This window comes from Melanerpes formicivorus, unplaced genomic scaffold (assembly GCF_026170545.1).
Source record: "Melanerpes formicivorus ecotype bairdi unplaced genomic scaffold, bMelFor1.0.p_v2 SCAF_30, whole genome shotgun sequence".
In the NCBI taxonomy this organism is placed as follows: Eukaryota; Metazoa; Chordata; class Aves; order Piciformes; family Picidae; genus Melanerpes; species Melanerpes formicivorus.
Window position 1 is genome coordinate 6,653,213 of NW_027142382.1, and position 21,789 is coordinate 6,675,001.

At 44.8% G+C, this 21,789-nt stretch overlaps 1 protein-coding gene across 3 annotated transcripts; it reads left to right on the forward strand.

Moving 5' to 3' along the window:
• Positions 1 to 35: 35 nt before the first annotated feature.
• ICOSLG (inducible T cell costimulator ligand) lies at positions 36 to 17,269 on the forward strand. 3 transcript variants are annotated; one of them, XM_068155149.1, is made up of 7 exons: positions 36 to 434; positions 3,732 to 3,772; positions 6,676 to 7,032; positions 8,229 to 8,510; positions 10,879 to 11,055; positions 11,553 to 13,704; positions 14,155 to 17,269. In XM_068155149.1, the coding sequence occupies exons 1-6, from the start codon at positions 421 to 423 to the stop codon at positions 11,624 to 11,626; spliced, it is 945 nt and encodes a 314-aa protein (XP_068011250.1). In that variant the 5' UTR covers positions 36 to 420; the 3' UTR covers positions 11,627 to 13,704; positions 14,155 to 17,269. The 3 variants fall into 3 exon arrangements, with proteins under 3 accessions (XP_068011250.1, XP_068011249.1, XP_068011251.1); XM_068155148.1 differs by lacking the exon at positions 36 to 434 and adding an exon at positions 444 to 532; XM_068155150.1 differs by lacking the exons at positions 36 to 434; positions 11,553 to 13,704 and adding an exon at positions 445 to 532.
• The last annotated feature ends 4,520 nt before the right edge of the window (positions 17,270 to 21,789 follow it).

Below are 21,789 nucleotides of genomic sequence, written 5' to 3' on the forward strand. Positions count from 1 at the left end.
GCTGGATTGCAGTACCCTGGTCACTACCCCTGCACGAGTCGAGCCGGGCAGTGGGACTGGTCTCTGTCGCCTCGAAGGGCCAACAAGATGCTGCTGTCTCCCTGCTATGACTAAAGCCGGTACCCAGCCCCGACACCCCGGGACGTGCTCAGCAGCGCCAAGAGCCCGCGGTGAGAGTTTCCCCGCCAGGCTTTGGCAAGGAGTCAGCACGAACGAAAGAGCAATATAAGACTCCCCGCGCCCTCGGACAGCGGCTTGCGGGACCGGGGCGGGTCGCACGGCAGCGTGATCGGCCGCTCAATGAAGGTGGAAATCCCCGCCGGGAGGAGGCGCAGGAGAGGAAAAAAGGGGAATGGCCTAAACCGAGGCAGGCAGAGCACGGCTGGGCTCAGACAGTAGCCCTCCTCCAGCGCCGCCGCGATGGAGCCGCAAAGGTGAGTATCGACACCTCGGGAGGAGGAAGCTACCGCCCCTCCCGTGTGTCTATGGGGCACGACGGGGACAAGCTGGCTTCTTGTTCGGTGGCAGAAAGGTACACACCCCTCTTACTAAAACCTGGGTTTCGTTGCAGTGCAGCGGGCAGGAAAAGTTCTGGAGGGTGAAGGCTTCTGAAATGGTGTCGGGTTAGGGTTAGGGTTAGGGTTAGGGTTAGGGTTAGGGTTAGGGTTAGGGTTAGGGTTAGGGTTAGGGTTAGGGTTAGGGTTAGTCCCCTCCCCGGCCCCCGGCCCCCGGCCCCAGGACAGAGGTTTGGCGGCGTTAAAGGTGCCTGGCCGCTGCTTCCCTCTGCCGGCCGGGGCGAGCGGCTCTGAGAGCCCGGAGCCGGGTGTGCAAGGTACCCCTCGCGGCCGGGGAGGGGGAGGGACCCGGCCCAGCGGGGCAGCCCCCTCGGAGGTCTGTCTGTGCTCCGCTATGGAGGGCTGCAAGCCATTACTTGGCATTTTAAGAAGCCTTTTGGCCCGAATGGGAACGATGGAAGGAGACGAGCAGGAGTGATGCCGCTATAAAATTAGGGTAGTGAAGCAAATCTTGGCAGTGGAGCAAAAGCGCCGTAGGTGTTATTGCAAGCATCAGGATTTGTTTTGTCCTGATGGTTTGTGGAAGAACAGCAACACGCCGTGACTCTAAAACTGGGCATGAAAGAGGTGAGGTGCTGGTGGGAAGAACAAGAATGTATTGAAAGAGGAAGTGAAACTTTCTCCCGTTTCACATGACATTGTTAGAGCCGTACAGACGGGGAAGGTCTGTGAAAGAACTGAACAAGAACAAACCAATAGCTTTTAAAAATTAAAATACTTTTAAAAAATCAATAAATAAAGATAATGAAGGCAAGAGAGAGAACCTAAGAAACTAATGCAGCTACACCTGAACTTAGTGGAGCTCACTGCCTGTGTGATGGACACAGAGGCTGTGCACATGTGGGGCAAAAGGGGAGGTATTTCTCCATTTTACTAAGAGGACCTTGGCATTAAAGCTTTTCTGGGGGACCATGGTGGTATGACACTGCACCCCACACTACCACAGCTGCCACCTCCTCCAAGAGGATAAATATCTCTAGATCCATCCAGCCTTGGCTATGGCATTCTTTATTAAACTAAGAAAACAAACCCTGCTTTGTATACACGCATTAGAGAATCAGCTCTGCCTGCCAATCTAAATGTTTGTTGGCATCAGCAAATGCCTACCATGGGAAATCCCCTGAAGAGCCCCATAAAGATTAGTCAATTATTGTTTGTCATTTAATTCAATTACTTTCTATATTCATAGTTTCTAACTTGGGCAGGGAAGAGTAAAACAAGCATAGTCATAGGATGAAGAAGTACATTAAGGTGATCTTGTCAAGGCAGACCTCTACAAGCCTGACACAAAAGCAGTGGCTCCTGCACAGTATAAAAACTCCACAGAAATATAATACAAGACCCCATGCAAAAGCCAGCAGAAGTCACTGCCAGAGATAGAACAGAGCAGAATGGTTGCCCTGGAGTGTTTAGGAACACATATTTAGGAGACTTTAATACTTATTTAACTAAGTCTGTAATTAGCCCTAGAGCAGAAATATTTCATGCTGAGCATCCACATAAAGCTCTGAAACCTTATCTATGCAACCATTTTGAAGGATGGAGAAAAGGAAAAGAAAATGTTTTCTTCATATAAAAGTAATACAACTTGGACTGGTTATTCCCTAAGCTTTCTCCATTTCATTCTCTGGAGACAGAGACTTCAAGTGGCAGTAGATTTTGTGTCAGCAATGTCCTCTGCTTTCTCCATGAGAAGACATATGTTTTTGGGAAAGTTGTAATTTTCTTGGGAACATGTGGGAATTAGAGACCTTCCACCAGAACAGAGGAGGCCTAACCTGTGCCCACACAGCTGGTAGGACTAAAGATGGGCAGAAGCAATGCTGTGTCTGAGATGTGATGGACAAAGCCACTTGACTGAACAAAGAGTCAGGAGCTGTGGGGAAAGGGCATGAATCCTGAAAGAGAGAGGGAATGCTGTAAAGCACAGCTGATGGGGGTGAGGGGAAGTGAGGTGAGAAATGGCTGCTGGGAGATTGAACTTATGTTAGGGCTTGGAGAAAGGAGCATCAGGCAGGGCAGTGTTGGTTTGGAGGGAAGGTGGTAAACAGCCAGGACAGGAGACACTGGAGTTCACTCTTGACATAGGCTGGAGACGGCTGCTGGTAGTAGCCCTCCCTGTTTCCCATTGCATGACTCAATTGCTGGACCTGGCTGAGGGTTTAGAGCCTCAAAGGAAGGGAAGCAGTTGCATCCAGGTAGAGTGGCCTCACAGTCCTGCTTGCTTGTGAAAGTGAACTGGGGAAACAAAACAAGCAGATAGTTGTACCCTTCTGCCTCATCAGCTCAGCTTTGCAAACTTACCGCACCCATGGCAGTGCCAAGGTGGATGACTGCAGCCACTCAACTCTCATTCCAAAACCTTTCCAGCATGTGCCTTTCCTCTTCTTTCCCACAGTGGTCTGGAGGAAAGAGTGCAAAATGTATAGCTAGCATGGTGGTGAGAAGCTGTTTTAAAATAACTCTTAGAAAAGGGCTGTACATTTACCTTTTTAAAGCCCCTGAAGGATGAGAGTTAAATCACCTTGACTTTACAGACAGGCTGAACTGGGTTTTTCTACAGCATTCAGCATAGGTAATTCTCTTAGGAAACTCCTGAATAGATTTGCCTCTGCAGAGTAATCAAACACTCTGAATTCTTTCCAGCAAAACCTTTGCACAGCTCTCTATAGTATCAGCATGTTTCCTGTTTACACATTTTTTCTGAGTGCACAAATTGGTGGGCAGCATAGTCAGCTGTGTGTTGTCCTTTAACCTGATAAAGTTAAAACTCATTGAGTTTCAGCAGTGCTTGGATGTGGATTTGGGCCTGTGCAGCCATCCAGCATAGCCTCCAGACCCTATTTGTCCAGTAAGCCAATATTGTTCATTTTTCCATGAGAAAGACAGGCACAACAGTAGCTTCATGCCTTCTGCTCTGATTACATTATTAGTGCATTTTACTGCTATTTGTAGCCATGGCCACCCACCCACAGAGTTAGGACAGAAGCTTTGCAGCTGTCAAAAATGCAAATACTTAATGGGACATTACATACCAGCACTATTTTACTTACTTCCTCTCCTATACTAAAACAATCAATACTAAGTTTATTGCCTATTTAAACAACAGAGATGCTGAAAATCAATCATGTAACACTCGTTTGCTTTCTGGTTTAGGTACAGCTTTCTGTTGCTGCTCCTGCATACCATGAGAGCTGGTAAGTTCAGCACATTTCAGTTTAAAATTAAGCTGCCCTCCCTTTAAGATGTTTGGCCAGATAAACAAAGCAGTTGTAATATGTACAATGTAAACATCTGCATATTTTCAGCAAGATGCTTAAGGATTCCTCAGAGTGAAATATTCTCTGACATGCATTAGGGAAAGAATTAAAAACTGATTTCTGTCAGTTTGTGTACACAGAATAACAAGGGGCCTTATGTATGCCTCTGTTCAAATAGCTCTGCACATTTATCTCTGCCAAAGAGGGAAAAAAAAAAGGCAGTGGGGTAATTAGGGCTGTTGCCAAGCAGCTCTAACATGTATAGATAAAGTAAATACTAGAATTATAATCAGGGTAGCAAATACCCAATATTAATAAGTCTTTTACTAAAGTTCAAAAAAACCCTTTCAAAATGAAGGCATGGTTAAATAGCATCACCTGGTGATGTTTAAATGGTTTGAGATATAGGCTTGTGTCTCCTTTTTTCCTGCTTAATCACCAAGGACCTCAACATAGTCAAGGAAACTCCTTGACCTCACAATCTGGACAAATTGTGCCAGGTACAACCTCAAGAGATATCAGCTGGCATGTTCCTGAAGAACACCAGTGATGGAAGTGCCTCCCTCTTCCCTGCAATGCTTCCCAGAGTTTCAGTTTTCCATTACGAGAAGTTTCCCAGCGCCAGAGCTGCAGTACCCTTGTTACAGCTCAAGCCTGTTCTTGTATCGCCTAGCGGTGTGTAAGGGCCTGGAGAACATACTAAGTTACTGCCTTCCTCCCTATGAGTACTAGATTTCCTTCAGTGGTATTAAGGCAGGGTGCCCAACTCGGACATGTAGATGAACTATTTCTGAGTCCAGTGCACCAACACAAAGATATGTCCCCTTTTAACACTGCTGTCTCCCCCCCACTCCACTATGCACTCTTTTCACATGTCAGATCCCTCCCTCCTGTCATCTTTTTTTTCCCCCCTAATTCACCCACCCATATAATCCCTTCCCCCAGTTGTAATCTCTGCCATCCAACCGCATACCTGACTCCCTCACCCCCTAGTCCAACATTTAGAACTTGCACAATGCTTTGGTCTCAAAACAGAATTGGTTAAAGCTGCTGGTGGGGAGGAGAGGTAATGTGTACCCCTGAGAAGGGAGGCTGTGGTCAGCACCACCCTGACCCTTTCAAGATTGCTGACCTGTGCTTTCTGCATGACTTGTCAGCCAGCTCATGCCTCCTCATTAGTCAGAAGGAGGAGAGGCCAGGAAAAGTGCCCTGAAAGCCAGATGCTGTGCTAGCCTACCTCAAGTGACCATGAGAGGTTGTAAACATCCAATGGATGTGTCAGTGGAGGTAACTGGACATGCTGGTTTGCCAGCTGAGTCTGTTTATTGGGAGGATGACACCAATGGTAGTGACAAGATGGGATTGCTATAACATGTCTACTTTGAGAAACACTGGGTTTTCTCCTGCTTATTTTTTCTTTTTAGGTCTCAAAATAGTAGTAGCTCTCTTTTTAATTGTTTCCACTTACTGTGATTTACCTGGTGTTGTTTGGAATTATTCTTTAATAATTTTAAAACATTAAAGCTTTAGTACCTGAATGTGTGTCTACAGCAAAAGAATCACAGAATCAACCAGGTTGGAAGAAACCTCCAAGATCATCAAGTCCAACTGATCACTCAACCCTAACTAATCAACTAGACTAAGTGCCTCATCCAGGCTTTTCTTAAACACCTCCAGGGATCCCACCACCTCCCTGGGCAGCCCATTCCAATGGGCAATCACTCTTTCCATGAAGAACCTCTTTCTAAGGTAAAGCCTAAACTTCCCCCTGCACAGCTTGAGACTGTGTCCTCCTGTTCTTTTGCTGGTTGCCCGGGAGAAGAGTCCAACCCCCACCTGGCTACAACCTCCCTTCAGGTAGTTGTAGACAGCAATACAGCCAGTCCAAGTCTGTAGGCAAAGTGAAACATGCAGGTACTTGTGGGGCTAAGAACTCTCAGACTCTCAGTCCTTGGAGTAAGAAATAAGCAGAAGGCTTTAGATTGTGAAAGATCCCTTTGGAAAACATGAAACAAATAGACACAGAGAGAATTAGCCACTAGCAAGTCAAGAGTTAGGAATGGCTATGAAGTGAGCACCCTGAGCTGCTTCTTATAAATAGTATACTGAAGTCCACATGTGGTATAATAATTGACAGCTGCCTAAACATGAGCCAGCAGTGTGCCCGGGTGGGCACACGTGTGCCAGGTGCATTAGGAATAGTGTGGCCAGCAGGAGCAGGGAAGTCATTGTGCCCCTGTACTCTGCATTGGTTAGGCCACACCTTGAGTACTGTGTCCAGTTCAGGGCCTCTCAGTTTCAGATGGACATCAAGACACTTGAACGTGTCCAGAGAAGGGCAACAAGGCTGGGGAGAGGCCTTGAGCACAGCCCTGTGAGGAGAGGCTGAGGGAACTGGGATTGTTTAGCCTGGAGAAGAGGAGGCTCAGGGGTGACCTCATTGCCCTCTACAACTACCTGAAAGATGGTTGTAGCCAGGAAGGGGTTGGTCTCTTCTCCCAGGCAACCAGCACCAGAACAAGGGGACACAGTCTCAAGCTGCGCCAGGGGAGGTTTAGACTCGAGGTGAGGAGGAAGTTCGTCATCGAGCGAGTCATTCATCATTGGAATGTGCTGCCCAGGGAGGTGGTGGAGTCCCCATCCCTGGAGGTGTTCAAGAGGAGACTGGACGTGGCACTTGGTGCCATGGTCTAGTCATGGGGTCTGTGGTGACAGGTTGGACTCGATGATCCTCGAGGTCTCTTCCAACCTTTGTGATACTGTGATAATACACTTGAAAAGAATGACATTTTCACAACTTAGCCTCCCTTTTATTCTCTCTCTCTCCTTTTATCTTATAGATACTGCACTAGAGGAGAAGATCGTCAGTAAACCTGGAGACAAGGCTATGCTGAGCTGCATCTATCGAGGAAGAGAACTGCAGTTGGAAAGCCTCCGTGTGTACTGGCAAATAGCTAATCAGGAAGCGTGCTCCGTTGTACATGCGCTGATCGACGGTAAAAACGACGAGAGTACACAGTGTGCTCACTTCAAAAACAGGACTCACTTATTCTGGGATAGATTGGGAGAAGGCAATTTTTCACTGCTACTGCTAAACGTCAGCCACAGTGATGAGCATACCTACAAATGTGTAGTGATGCAGAAAAAGGAATATACTGAAGTCATTCACCAGGCAAAGGTGGTTCTCAGTTTAGCAGGTACGATCTCGTATCACTTGCACTTACCCAGATTCTCATTATAGCTTTTCAAATCTGTGCTATTTCAATGTGATATTTAAGCATGCCCTTAACTTTGAAACATACTTCAGCCCTTTGCTGAAAGGAAGTCTCCTTAATTTAAATGTTACAGGCAAGGAATCTAAAAGCAGAGAAATACCTGTAACCGCTGTTTATTCAGTGCAGTGCTACAGGCTGGGGTCAGAGTGGCTGGAGAGCTCCCAAACAGAGAGGGACCTGGGGGTGTTGGTTGATGGTAAGATGAACATGAGCCTGCAGTGTGCCCAGGTGGCCAGGAGGGCCAACTGCATCCTGGCCTGCATCAGGAACAGTGTGGCCAGCAGGAGCAGGGAGGTCATTCTGCCCCTGTACACTGCACTGGTAAGGCCACACCTTGAGTACTGTGTCCAGTTCTGGGCCCCTCAGTTTAGGAAGGAGGTTGACTTGCTCAAACGAGTCCAGAGAAGGGCAACGAAGTTGGTGAGGGGTTTGGAACACAAGCCCTATGAGGAGAGGCTGAGGGAGCTGGGGTTGCTTAGCCTGGAGAAGAGGAGACTCAGGGGTGACCTTATTGCTCTCTACAACTACCTGAAGGGAGGTTGTAGACAGGCAGAGGTTGGTCTCTTCTCCCAGGCAACCAGCACCAGAACAAGAGGACACAGTCTCAGGCTGCATCAGGGGAGGTTTAGGCTGGATGTTAGGAGGAAGTTTTACACAGAGAGAGTGATTGCCCATTGGAATGGGCTGCCTGAGGAGGGGGTGGCGTCGCTATCACTGGAGGTGTTCAGGGTGAGACTTGATAGGGTGCTTGGTTGCATGGTTTAGTTGATTAGGTGGTGTTGGATGATAGGTTGGACATGATGATCTTGAAGGTCTCTTCCAACCTGGTCTGGTCTATTCTATTCTATTCTATTCTATTCTCATCTTGGGTTTTATTAACATGAGGTCTGTTGCCCTTAAGAAGTTGCTTTTTCCTTTGGGTTTAGCTTCAGCTTTCTACCCTTCTAGTAATTCTTTCAGCTTTCTGGCTTACATACCAAACCTGCAGCTGTTTCCCTTTAAAGTTGTGAGGGTCTTGTAGAGCCCAGAACTTTTGCCTCAGAACCCATTGTCACAATTTTGTTTTCTCAATACTTTTCAACCTGTCAATGACTATTTCTTTCTCTTTTGCTCTCCAGCTAGTTATAGCCAACCAATACTCAGAGGACCAATAAGAAACACTAACAGCACTGAAGAGGTGACTTTCAGCTGCAGGTCAGGCAATGGATACCCAAAACCAAATGTTTATTGGATAAATAAAACCGACAACAGCCGTCTGCCTTCATCGGAACCAGAGATCACCCTCCATGATGATGGCACTTACAGTGTTTTTAGCACACTGAAGGTTAAAGCCTCTCCTAACATGCAAATAGAGTGCTCCATAGAAAATAAAATTCTGCAGGAAAATCTATCAGCCAACTGTAAGTCCCTTTATACTACATCATGTTTTCTAGGTAGCAGGAACATCAACCAGTGTGTCTCAGACACTAATGATGGGTACACACTAATTCAGTAGTTCCAAGAAATGCTGAGAAGAGCTCAAGTTTTGTTTCAAGCTAGTTATGCTTAGCTATAGATTTCGTTTACTTCTTTCACACTGGGTGAATACTCAAGTCTAGCATGTTATGACAATGTAACTGAGAAGCTCTTGCATCCAAGACAGTCATTGGGCTTTACCTTTTGATTCCTCAGGAGCCAGGGGAGGTTTAGAGTGGATGTTAGGAAGAAATTCTTCATAGAGAGCGTGATTGCCCATTGGAATGGGCTGCCCAAGGAGGTGGTGGAGTCACCATCACTGGAGGTGTTTAGGAGGAGACTTGATGGGATGCTCGGTGCCATGGTTTAGTTGATTAGATAGTATTGGATGATGGGTTGGACATGATGATCTCAAAGGTCTCTTCCAACCTGGTCTGGTCTATTCTATTCTAACATGAAAACTTGGGGAGTTTTGTTATTTGTCAAAGGGCATCAGACAGCAGATCCAAATTCCTGAACCTCTACCTGACTGCTTTGTAGCACTCAAGTTTGCTCTTTACTTTGCCTAGTTTCAAGGTTTTGATTTTAGCCTCCAAAACTCAGTTGAATACAAAACACTGCTGTGCAGAGAGGTTGCACTCAATGATCTCCAGAGGTCCCTATCAACCCCTACCATTCTGTGATTCTATGACTGTAAAGTAGATCTATGGCAAACAAAGTCGTATTCACCCACAAGTATAATAAGCTATTTATTGCTGATATGAGTGATCAATTGTATAAACAAGAACTTAGACACTCAACTCTTCACAAAACCAGAAAACTATTTTAAAAATCTTTTAAAATAAGTTCTAGCTGTGGTACCAGCAGTGCATCTTATGGTTTCCAAACAGCTCTGGAGAGACACCATCTGGAGTGGGAGAGCTTATTGGAGGTGGCTGTTCAGTCTCATTGATGTTCCTGCCTCACACCACACCTTTTTTTGCACAGGTTTCTTCACTTTAGTGCAAGGAGGTTTGATTGTTTGCATAACTGTAGCTGGATACCCACAGTTAGTTTACCTGAACACACCAAGAAGTCACACACTCTGAGCTAAGGACACTGATCCCACAAACACAGCCAAATGATATTAACTATTTCCGGGAACAAAAACTGTGTATGAACAAAAGTTACACAGTAGAGTGTTTATATATATGTTAGCATACCCACATTAAATGAAAACTAGCCAAACTTGTTATTAGTTTCCCAACAGTATTCTGTCATGTTGTATTCTAGAGAGAAAGGCCTCCACCTTACTAATTTTTGTTGGTTTCTAAAAGCACTACCATGCTTGAGATAGTAAAAGATGTGGTTTGAAACCTTCATTGTGCAGGAATTGGTGGAAATTCACCACTGACTTCAGGGTAAAAGGTTTTCACCCACTTTTCTGAATAGCATCAGATCTGCATTATAGATTCCATGTAGAATCATAGGATGCTAGGGGTTGGAAGAGACCTCCAGAGATCATGAAGTCCAACCCTCATGCAAAGCAGGATCACTTAAGGCAGGTTACACAGGAATGCATCCAGTAGGGTTTTGAACATTGCTAGGCAAGGAGACCCCGCAACCTTTCTGGGCAGCCTGTGCTAGTGCTCCATCACCCTCACAAGTAAAAAAGTTTTTTCTCATGTTGAGATGCAAAATCATGTGATTGACTTCATGTCCATTGACTCTTGTCGTGTCACTGGATATCACTGAAAAAAGACTTGCTCCATCCTCCTTCAGATATTTGTAGACATTGATAAAGTCCCCTTTCAGCCTCTTCCTCTCCAGACTAAACAGCCCTAGATCTCTGAGTCTTACCTCCTAAGAGAGACACTCCAGTGCCTTATCATCCTCATAACTCTCCATTGAACACTCAGTAGTTCCCTGTTCCTCTTGAACTGGGGAGCCCAGAACTGGTTTATTTTCAACAGGTTTTTTTTCAATAGAGCCTAGCTGTGAGCTCAAACAGACAGTCTCCCAAAGCTGGTGGGAAAGAAGAACAAAAAGGAACAGAGGATTGCACACCGTATGATGACAGGAAGGAATAAACTGTCATTGTATTGTTAGACAGTGCAAGCTGCAGATAGGCCTTGCTCAGAAAGAACACCCCCAGAATCACAGTGATATGAATAGCACAAATATTTAGTGTTCAGAACTTTTGTCTGTGTGTGTACAAACGTGGTCAAATAGCTGCCCACCTGGCAAATGAAATGTGAAAATTTCACTTGAAACTTGTATGTATGAAATGTGAAAATTTACATTTTACTACACCCTTTTTCTATTTTATTCTAGACACACAGCAGAAGCAAAGCAGTGATTCTAGCACAGAAGGTCCTGAAAGCCTGGGGAAAAAAGGACGAGGTGCGCAAGCGGTTGGCATCATTTCCATTGTCATTCTGATGGGCGTTCTGGTTGCTTTAACCTGCTGGCTGCGGAGACGGAGGTCCTCTAAACTAGTGTCCTACACAGGTAATGAGACACAGCATTTGCATGACCAAAGCTCAACAACTCTTCTCCATTTTCCAAAATATTCCATGTCATCCAGCACATAGCTAAAAGGTATGAGTGAGCTGCCTCCACACAACAGCAGGAAACCCTGCTGTTATCAAAAACCTGGAGTGCCTCAGGGAGGACAGGTAGTACCCCAGGACACTGCATGCTTTATGGTTTTCTGCTATTGCACCTTGACCCTCACTTCATATCCATTCAGGCCACAGTTTCTCAGCTGTGATCCCTGCAGTCTGTTTCTGGACAGATGAAGGGGATGGTCCTCCGTGGAACAGGGCTGAGGGCAGTAGCTTAGCACAGTCTAGAGCAGAAATCAGAGAGTGATTGGTTCTTAAGAGTCCCTAGCTGGATAATTAGGAGTTCAAGATCACACTGGAATCAAGCAGCTTTCTACAAGTTAGAAATAAACCATGTCTCACTGTCAGTCTATGTTATACATGTGTATCTTTGTATTGCAGCATTTGCCCATGTGTGGGACTCTTCAATGCTCAACATGACAGAAGAAAATGTAGCTCTAAAAGATGTATTGTGAACCAGACTGAGCCTGCTGATGCTTCTGCAGTTCAGACCTTCAAGATGGTCATATTTTTTATAAGCAAGAATGCTGTATTACAGGCTGGGTGGTTTACAAACTCATTTATCATGTATAGCTGGGGGGGGGGGGGTAAAAACAGGGCCAAAATAAAAATCTAATGCAAAATTTGAAAAAACAAGCTCAGCACAGGAACTTGCAAGAGTACAGAGATGGCAAAGTATCTGCCTATTTTATGTCATGTTTGGTAGGTTCTGCTGAAGCAAATGACTTGCATATGTGCCTCTGCAGAACAGGCAGAATATATTGTGGTTTCACCCAAACTGTAATAGTTAAAGCCCAGTTTGTCATAGCAGATGCTGCAAATGTACCCAATTAATAACTGGGTTAAGGGTCAGTTGTTTTCCAGACCCATCACGCAACCCCAGCTTCATCCACCACTTCTGCATTTCCTAAACATCAACAGACATTACACCATTTCCTGTAGAGCATAATATAGAAAGGAGGATGGGCTTTCTCCTTAAAATGAGAAGACATTTACTCTTTCCATGCCTGCATGCTGCATTAACATGACACAAGCAGTTCATCTAATGTCATCATTGTCTTCTCCAGATGGATGGACTTACACTGGGCTCTACTTGATGAGATCCCTGGACTTAGTTTATAAGTAGAAAAATCTCTGTGACATAAATAGGAATAAATATTTATCTTATACTGAAGGTTGCTGTAGCACAATTTGTTCATTAACAACAAACAAAGATACTTGCCTTCCAGACACTATCTTTTCCTTGGCTTGTCTCCACACCATTTGTGGAAGAGGAGCAGCTTTGGTGGTTCACTGCTGTCAGAAACCATCCTACCTGTGAGGGTGGGACACCACCGCTGTTTTCTGCCAACAGAGCCACTTAAGGCAGTGTGTTTTGGGCATCCCAATTTGAGAGCCACTTAGACCAATACCACAGAAATGAGAACGATCCAGGGAACATGGTCTCTGATGAAAGACTGGTTATGTTTGTTTAGGCTGGAGAAGGCAAGGCTGACTAAGGTCACAACAACAACCCTCTTCAGAAAGCCCTTAAAGAAGATCGGACAAGTTAATTATTGTCCTGACCCAGCTGACACAGCACTTAACAGCACAGCAGGCTTAAACAAACCATATTTAAGCTAGATAGAGGATAGAAAATAATGCCTAAGGGTAATGGCAGTTGAGCACTGCACCCGAGTTTGTGTGGACTGTCAAGTCTCCCTAAGTCCTGGTCTGTTGTTGTTCTGGTTTATTTCTTGATGAAAGAGGAAACCAGTATCTGTCACACGTTTTAACATTTATTTTTTTTAATAGCTGGTACTACTTTGGGGCAAGAGATGGGCACTTGGAGGAATTCTAGCCTAGTTCAAACATTGTTTGATATTTTCAAGCCAGTTGTGTGTGGTAGATGGGGAGTAATTCACTGCAGAGGTTCACCCATGGGGACACTGCCACAGCATTTTGCTTTTCAATACAGTAATTACATTGCTGTTTCTAGTCGTGACCTTATTGCTCTCTACAACTACCTGAAGGGGGCTGTAGACAGGCAGAGGTTGGTCTCTTCTCCCAGGCAACCAGTACCAGAACAAGAGGACACCGTCTCAGGCTGCACCAGGGGAGGTTTAGGCTGGAGGTCAGGAGGAAGTTTTACACAGAGAGAGTGATTGCCCATTGGAATGGGCTGCCTGAGGAGGTGGTGGAGTCACCATCATTGGAGGTGTTCAGGAGGAGACTTGATGGGGTGCTTGGTTGCATGGTTTAGTTGGTTGGATGGTGTTGGATGATAGGTTGGACACGATCTTGAAGGTCTCTTCCAATCTGTTTTATTCTATTCTATTCTCTATTCTATTTATGAAGAAAGTCATACTGTTTCACAAGGGATGGGAATCCTAAATACTGCAAAAGAAAAAGAACCTCCTGAGACTAACATTGGTGTTAAAAATAAAAAAAGCGTTGGAAATTGAGGAAGACAGGCTGCAAAGAAGAGAAACTTCATCCTGCAGGGGTTAGTCTCTCCAGACATCCATTACAATCACTGGGGCAGGATACTCTGGTGAGGAGAAATTCAGAGCTGGAGCAATTCTGAATTGCTTTGTGGAAGGATCTTCACTGCATGTAGAGAAGCCTCAGGGAGCTGATTTCCCTTGACTACAGATAGACTTTATGCATCTCATTCCCTGAAATAGTTTCAAATGTACCAAAGGTGATGCTCACATCCCTTCACCAGGCAGGGGACGTTAGCAGGAGAGCGCTGGTAGCTTTTGCGCAAAGGAAGGCACTTCTGATGTGTGGCAGGAGGGCAGAGGGCTACCAGTGCCCCAGGTATCCAGGCAGAGACAGGGCTTCACTCCACCTGATTTTCTCTCAGCATCATTTTTTCTCTGTAGATTTGCAGGTTGCTCCACTGGTTGTATAGGAAAACCAGCTCTAGGACATGATTACTTCTGGGGGATTTTTTCTGTTTTGTCTGTTTATTTTCTGAAAAGTTTGTTTGTTTTTACAGCATCTATCTAAATGGAAAGTCTGCCAACAATTTGGGCAGCAGGAGCTGTGTCAAGAGAAGCATCACTCCCTGTCTCAGCGGCAGCATTGCTTGCAATACAAGCGACAAATTTCCACAGAGCGTACCAAGAGCAGTGGCAAGAAAAAGCTTCTCCAATACAAGAGACAGCAAAATCTGCTGGATTTCTGTTCCAGGCACTGGCAGTATCCACACAAGTCGTGTTGCCACACCAGCTAACCACTTTGGACAGGCCTCTGTAACAGTCTGTCAGTGTTTTGAGCTGCTGCACTGAGGAAAGCAGTGAGCCTGGGACTTAGCTACTCTGTGCCAGACCAGTGAAAGCTAGCGAGTGCCTCCTGGGACTTTCCCAGCAGCAGAAGCAACTGCATTTCAGAAGCATGGGAGGTTCTAGCTCCTTACCCTGACAATGACTACTGAATGTGAAGAAAGGCAGCTAAAAAAAAAAAAAAAGGAAGAAAGAAAACTGAAGGACTCACTGCAGAGGGAGATTTGTGACCTTTTCCACCTTCCCCTCTCTACAGCACATCCTTTCATTGTCTGATTTTGCCAGCTGTGTGTTATTGTGTACAGTACAAGGTAGAACATTTTGACCTAGTCCTCCAAAAATAGGAGTTGTTCTGATGGGGTTAAGCACTGGACATGTTAACAGAAAGGAATGTGCGTTCTATAAATGTGCTTGAGATTGACATTGATTTGGCTGAATATTCCACTAAAGAGGCAACTTCCACTTTTGACAGAAGCCAGCATATACTGTGTGAATAGGAACAGGCTGTGGAAATCTTCCCATTCAAAAGTAGTGGTTTCTGCTATGTTACTTGGACTTACCTTTTCAGGATGGAACAAAAACTGTGGAGGACCACCTCTGCTCAAAGCTAGTCTTTATATAAGCACTCCCCTGTAGCATCTTGGGAGGGATTTTAAACTGATATTTTTTTAAGTGAACCTTTCCCTTCACCTCAGCCCATTCAAGAAAAGAAAAAAAAAAAAGTGGGGGTGGGGGGATGGGGGTGGTGGGGGGCGACTGTATCACTGTTTTATCCTTGAATGTTGTCCTGGTTTGAGGCTGGACAGATCCTCTTATTGCCCCTGAAAGGGACAAAATGGATTGTGAAGCAATGGAAATTTGAAATGGAAAAGCAATTGGTGTTTTACAGAAGTTACAAAGCATAGTGAAAAAGATACCTCAAAGCATACAGAGTTAGTTACAGCACACCCAGAAGCCCCCCAACACTTCCCTTCTCCCCACCTGAGGGTATACCCAACACCCCCAGGGCTCGCTCTTTCCCCACCCACTAGGCTAGTTTCAGGCTGGCCAGGTCTGAGATTGCTCTCTCCCCCCCACCCTTCTCCTTTTGGGATTAGGCCTAAGAAGCCTTGAGATAGTCCCCCACTGTTACCCAACAGGGAACATCTCCCCTGGGAGCAGAGAGGGAAGAAAGAGGAAGAGAAAGACTTTGCAGATGGTTTTATAGGGCACAGGATATTGTGAGTATCAAATACTCTCTTTCCTGTGTCCAGCTTACTGGGTTGGACACTCAGGACACTGAAGGTGTAATTTATATGGCAGTAAGAGGAGGCACCCAGCTTAAACTGCCACAAATGTCCAGAAAGCCAAAAACTGCTCTTTCCTTGTGTCAGTGTGTGTGCCTTGCCGTTTCAGGATGAAGACACCCAAGAGAAACTGGTTGAAAACAGCAGAGCTCTGAACTTTACTGCTGGTGTGAGGTTTTGAAAGAGAAGGAATCTGTACTCTCTCTTGCCTAGGTGCAGCAGTTTCCCCATCTTGTCACGGTGGGGATGAAGATGATGATTTTAAACTGAGCCCTGGAAACACCTGTCTTCTCCTGCACCGACTGCTAGAATAAATTCTACCATTCTCATGAATAAGCACAGCTTTGTCTTAGCTTTTGTGTGGGAAGGCACTCCAGTGCCAACTGTGAGATAGGACATGCAATTCTTCACTCCGAGATCATTTCAAATCCCAGCCAAGTGAAAATAAATTTTGTTGTCTTGTTCTTCCATCACGTGGAATCCAGAACCATTTGGCCATGGTACAGGTAGTAGTACCCCAAGAAGGCTCCAAGTTGGGTAGCTGTGCACCACTGCTGCATCAGTATCTTGTGGGAGGGCTGCACAGACTCAGGCTCCATAGCATTTAAGAGAAGGAGCAGTTTAGCTCTCACTTGATGCTTTTATCTAGGATCAGGCACCTATTTTACCAGGATAGGGAAGTTGTTTAAAAACAAACAAAAACCATGCCACAACTAAATAATTAAACTCCTGTCTCCTGTTTAGGTTGGAAGCAACTGCATACAATTGTAGTTTTCTAGAGACATTATCCATCACAAAAAGTACATTGCATATTTGCTATAATTTTCAACATCTGTGAAAAAATACTGGTTTATTTATTAATTTCAACTTTGTCCTCTCTTCCCTTCTAATTTACAACTGTAACATACCCTATCAGATAGGGACTTGTCAGTTCAAATTGCTGAGGTCCTCTAAATTACTTTAACTGTCAGCCCTTCCTTGTCTTCTCTCATGTCCATTTTCTGAGTCCATGTCTAGTCTTAATTGCAAGCTTGCAGATGTCTCAAAAGTGTGAACATCTGTGCAGATGTGGAGGGTAACCATTTCCTAGTGCTTCAGTAAGAAGTCCTGCCGACATTTCCTCACTACCTGCCATATAAAGCTGTTTAGTGCAGTGTCTTTGGTGCTGCTGCAGCTGACAGAAGTCTTTTCTAAAGGTGCTTTTCCACCTTTAAACTCTGCAACTGCAAGAAGCTGTAATCATCTAGAGATGCAAGAAGTGGCCTAGCAGTTGCTTTGCAATATGTTGTTGAACTAGTTTAGACTGGTTGGAACTTCTTACTCCTGGGCTACTTCATGGTAGGTGGTGAATAGATCAAAATGCAACAGCCTGCTCTTGCAAAATCCATACTTGCAACTGGTTTAGGTTTCCAGCTACTTTTGGAGGCAAATAAATACTAGCTGACAGTTGTTTGTTGCCATTCAAGCTACTAGAGAATTTGTAGTAGCAGCTTATCATGTACCCTGGTTATATTTTTAAATAAAATCCATTTGCTCCTCTGGACTTCTGATTGAATCTCTATCATCACATAAAAACAAACCACTCCAAACTGTTAACCCCAAAGCAGCAGTTTTACTTTCAGCCACATCACTCAGGGCATAAGAGCTTTTTCCCAAAGCTCTCCGATGAAGAGAAACTGACACAGCTCAGGGACTTGACAATCTTTGCACCATTTTGGCTCACAAAACAAAATACCTTGAGCAAAGTCAACGAAAGCCACATAGCAGACTGGAGGAGCACTTAACCTAGGCTAATATATCCTTTTCTCCCCCAACTTAACAACCTCTAACAGAGCAAAGGTACAACACACCCTTCTGCTTCCAGAACAGACACTGGCTCATTGCATGGTCCTAGGTCACCGTTGGATTTAAGCACCAGCATCACTTCATCTTCCTTCATCAGAGATGAATTCAGATGAACTGCATGTCCCAGGCAACTTGAACATATGCAGAGGAAAGCACCACTTGATGCAGCTTTGTGGGAAGACTCAGAAACAGACTCACTTTCACAGAAAAGTGAAAGGCTTCATTGTGGCACGGCTGGTAAACCACAGATGGAAAGCCCCGAGAGAACACATGTATTGCTACTTAGTGGTCTGAATCGCTCCGTCCTATAGTCAAATTCATTATTTAAATCCTTTCACCTGTGGGCTCTGAAACACCTCATTTGCTCAAAAATGCATTTCCCTTTTTCCACTTTGACAGCCCTGACTCCAAACACTTTTCTCAATAGCACCTTGTGCTATGTCACAGGAATGTTATTAGCTGCTTTTCCAAACTGCAAACTGAATTCTTCTCTTAATTGTAGCAAATATGCACAAAAGTTGACATTACCCCATGAGGGTAATCTCTCTAACCTCTCTCTTTTCCAGAGCAAGAAAAACTGCTCTAAAGAATGATGAAGTTCAGCCCAGCTCTGTAGAGAGCCCATTCCCTCCCTACAGAAGTTGGTTAGGCTCTTTGGACTTTTCCTCTCAATGTGTGATGTGGAATTAGGCCCTCCACCATATTCATTGGAGGGTACAAGATGAAATAATTGTAAACTGCTCCCCATCTGAGGGTTATAAAAGGTACTCCACAAATTCCTTGAGGTGATCTCCTCAGCCCAGGTTATTACATGCCACAGACCAGTAGCCTCTCTCATTCATCATTCAAGACATTTACATGACATGTTAATTTGTGCAACTACTTTCCAAAACAACAACAACAAAAATGCTTCCAACACTTCACTTCCTGTTATCTGTGGCAATGCCAGCAACGAGCAGTGTGAGCAATCTGGCAGTGCAGGCCTGGAGCCTGACATGGTGGTAGGCCATGCTCAGCATAAGTGCAGAGCCAGCTAGCAGTGGAGCAAAACAGTGCTGTGCCTGCAGCATGGAACTAAAGCAGGACACTGGTAGCTATAAACACAGAGAGTTATCTTGGGACAACAGGACATGCACCTGCATCAACAACCTCGCGTGTCATTAGCAGTTGGACCAATAATCTATAGTAGTGCTGTGTGGTCACTCATAGGCAACCAATGAAGCTATACCAACGAGGCTCTCCAAGTTCATATAAGTTGTAGAAGTTCCCTTGCTACGCACTTCTGCCTTTCCTTTCCCTTCTTCTTCTTTGCTTTACTTTACTGTGCTATACTCACACTATAGACCTACAATACTGGAATAATAAAGGAACAATACTTGATCATATTGGTCAGCTGTATTGACTCCAATCTCCGTCGTCTATAGTTTTCAGCACCACTAATAAGCATGAGTAGTTTATCCAAACCAATGCCCCATGCTGCAAAACCCAAGACCTGGAGGAACTTCTCATGACCTCACTATTAATCACAAACTCAAGTATTTTATTAGGAAAAAGCCTGTCTCCCATTTTAGTCTGTTACAGAAAACTGTTGTGTAGAGACAGATGCTCTCATATCAACAGAGACTTAGGCTGCCCTTCCAACGGGCTCCAAATAGGTCCCAAAGAGTTTAGTAATGAAACTCCTGTTTGTTTTCCTGCGATTCCAAGGAGGGCTGCTTAGGGAAACTCGGACACCCAAGTCTCATGCTCACCATTACACAAGGCCATAACTGATTTGGTGCTTGAACTCACACCTCCCGCACGCAGAGACCTACTCTCCCTTCACTTGCTGGACTGGAAAGTCTACTTTGCAACACCGGCTCCAGTAGACGTCATAAGCCAATGGAAGCTGTTTGCTATTTTTGAATAGGATTGCATCCAAGCTGTCAGATTACACTTTCATAGGTGTTGCATAACAAAAAGAAGTCTGCCCTTCAAAAAAGTGAAAGAGGAAAAAGCTGACAAAATGCCATTCAGCTCAGACTGGGAAATGTGTCCATAAAAAGCAACATTAATAGAACCATCAGCTGGACAGAAGGTGAGTGCCAACATTTCCTTCTTCGTTTCTTCCACCAGGAAATCTCTGCTGTCACATATTTTATGAGGCTGAGTTTGTAGTTTAAAAACAAAACCAAGTTTGCTTCCAAAAACTTTTCCATAACACCATGCTGGGCTAGTGGTAATTCTGTTCCTTGATTCACCTCTTTTTTGCAGTCAGGTTTACCATTAGTATTTTACCTTACTTATGAAATCCATCACTATTGAGGTAACTAAAATGAGGTCAAGGGATAAAGGTATAAAATGTTTGAACTATTGCCAAACCAATGTAACTGCCCTTTTTATTTTTTTTACCAAAAGACAAACTCAAGGTATCTCCAGCACCTTACTGGAAACATTAACCAGCTCCAATCACTTTGATAAACTGCCAATGACATTAAACTCTGTAATCAGCACAGTACCACAAATTCCTATCATAAAACTGGGCTTTTAAATCCTCCACTTTCTTTTTCCACATGCACACACCTATTTCCATATCTATCTAGCACTGCCTGCACCATAGAGGTGCCTCAACTGAGACACATTATTGAATTCTTGTATCAGAATCACGAGAAAAGTCCAGCCCTGTGTTGGTTCCTGACCTACTGAACCAGGCAGCAGGGCTGGCCAGATAATGACAGTCCTTTGCAGGAAAATTTATTGCCTGTTTCTGTACAGGGCAAGGCAGGGAGTCCACATCCTAAGAAGGTCACCTAGGCCTCTAGCACCAGCTCACACAAGAGCCATGCCCAGAAACTGAAGGGCTGGAGAAGAAGAAAATGTGATTGTGGAGACCAGAACAAACCAGGTTGGAAGAGACCTTCAAGATCATCGTGTCCAACCCATCAACCAATCCAACCCACCTAATCAACTAAACCATGGCACCAAGCACCCTGTCAAGTCTCCTCCTGAACACCTCCAATGATGGTGACTCCACCACCTCCCCGGGCAGCCCATTCCAATGGACAATCACTCTCTCTGTATAGAACTTCTTCCTGACCTCCAGCCTAAACCTCCCCTGGCACAGCTTGAGACTGTGTCCTCTTGTTCGGTACTGGCTGCCTGGGAGAAAAGACCAACCTCTGCCTGCCTACAACCTCCCTTCAGGTAGTTGTAGAGAGCAATAAGGTCACCCCTGAGTCTCCTCTTCTCCAGGCTAAGCAGACAGGCTGCAACAGATGGGTCTTCAGGGATTCTCAGCCAGGTGAGCCACTATGCCAGGTCTTTGCTCAGGAGACTCTCTGTCAGAAGTCCTGGTGTGCCAGGGCATAGTTCAGATCTGAGAAGTGCCTTCAAGTGGCAAAAAGCAAAAGAATTAAACAAAACACAAAGTGTACCGCATCTGTTTAACTTCAGATTTTGCTTAAAGTTGAATTTTACATTCCCACGAGGCAGATGGCTGCCTTTCAAGATATTTCTCATGGAACAATCTTATCCAGATGAGAGAAGGAAGAAGAAAGAACAGAGATGGGAGGGAAAAAAGGGCTTTTAATCTGCTCCAGCCCAGTGACACTTCACCATCCCTCTGGAGATGAAGCTCTGTGTGGGAAATGGTAATTTCTTTTTTTTTTTAATAATAATAATAAAAACCCACCCTGGCTCCTCATATGAGCTCCTCTTAAGAAGCATATGCTCTGGCTAGAATTACCAAACCACAAAACCTACCAAGCTGTACACAGTGAGCCAGTGCCTTTCCTTAGTGCTTTTGGCAATGCAGCGACTGCTGACAGGCTTCCTGCAATGCGTTTTAGCAATTCCTGTTGCATCACAGCATATGTGGATGCAAAATTATTTCTAAACAAACAAGGTCAGATAAATTGGTTCCTCAGAAAACTTGGTCAAAGTAATCCATCAATATCTGTAGGTGCATTTATTGCATTGCTGGGCCTTCAAGTCTTGGAAAGGGTAATAGGAATTCTACATTAAATATGGTGGCATGAACCATTTGTTCCATTAAAACTGTCCCCAGGTCACAGGTACTCAGGCTTGAGCACCCCACACACCTGTGGCATTCCAGGCATAGGGGTGTGTCCCTCGCCTGCATAATTTTCAGAAGCCTTTGGGGTGGGGTTTGAAGAAAGATGAGGAAAGGAGTTATGTTTTGTTTTAGCCTCTAGGCAATGCTGTTCTAGAGAAGCTAAG

Coding starts and splice junctions, on each gene's coding strand:
- ICOSLG (XM_068155148.1), top strand. CDS start 486: ATGGGGCACGACGGGGACAAGCTGGCTTCTTGTTCGGTGGCAGAAAG. Junction 533..3,731: donor TCTTGTTCGGTGGCAGAAAG/GTACACACCCCT, acceptor TTTCTGGTTTAG/GTACAGCTTTCTGTTGCTGC. Junction 7,033..8,228: donor GGTGGTTCTCAGTTTAGCAG/GTACGATCTCGT, acceptor TTTGCTCTCCAG/CTAGTTATAGCCAACCAATA.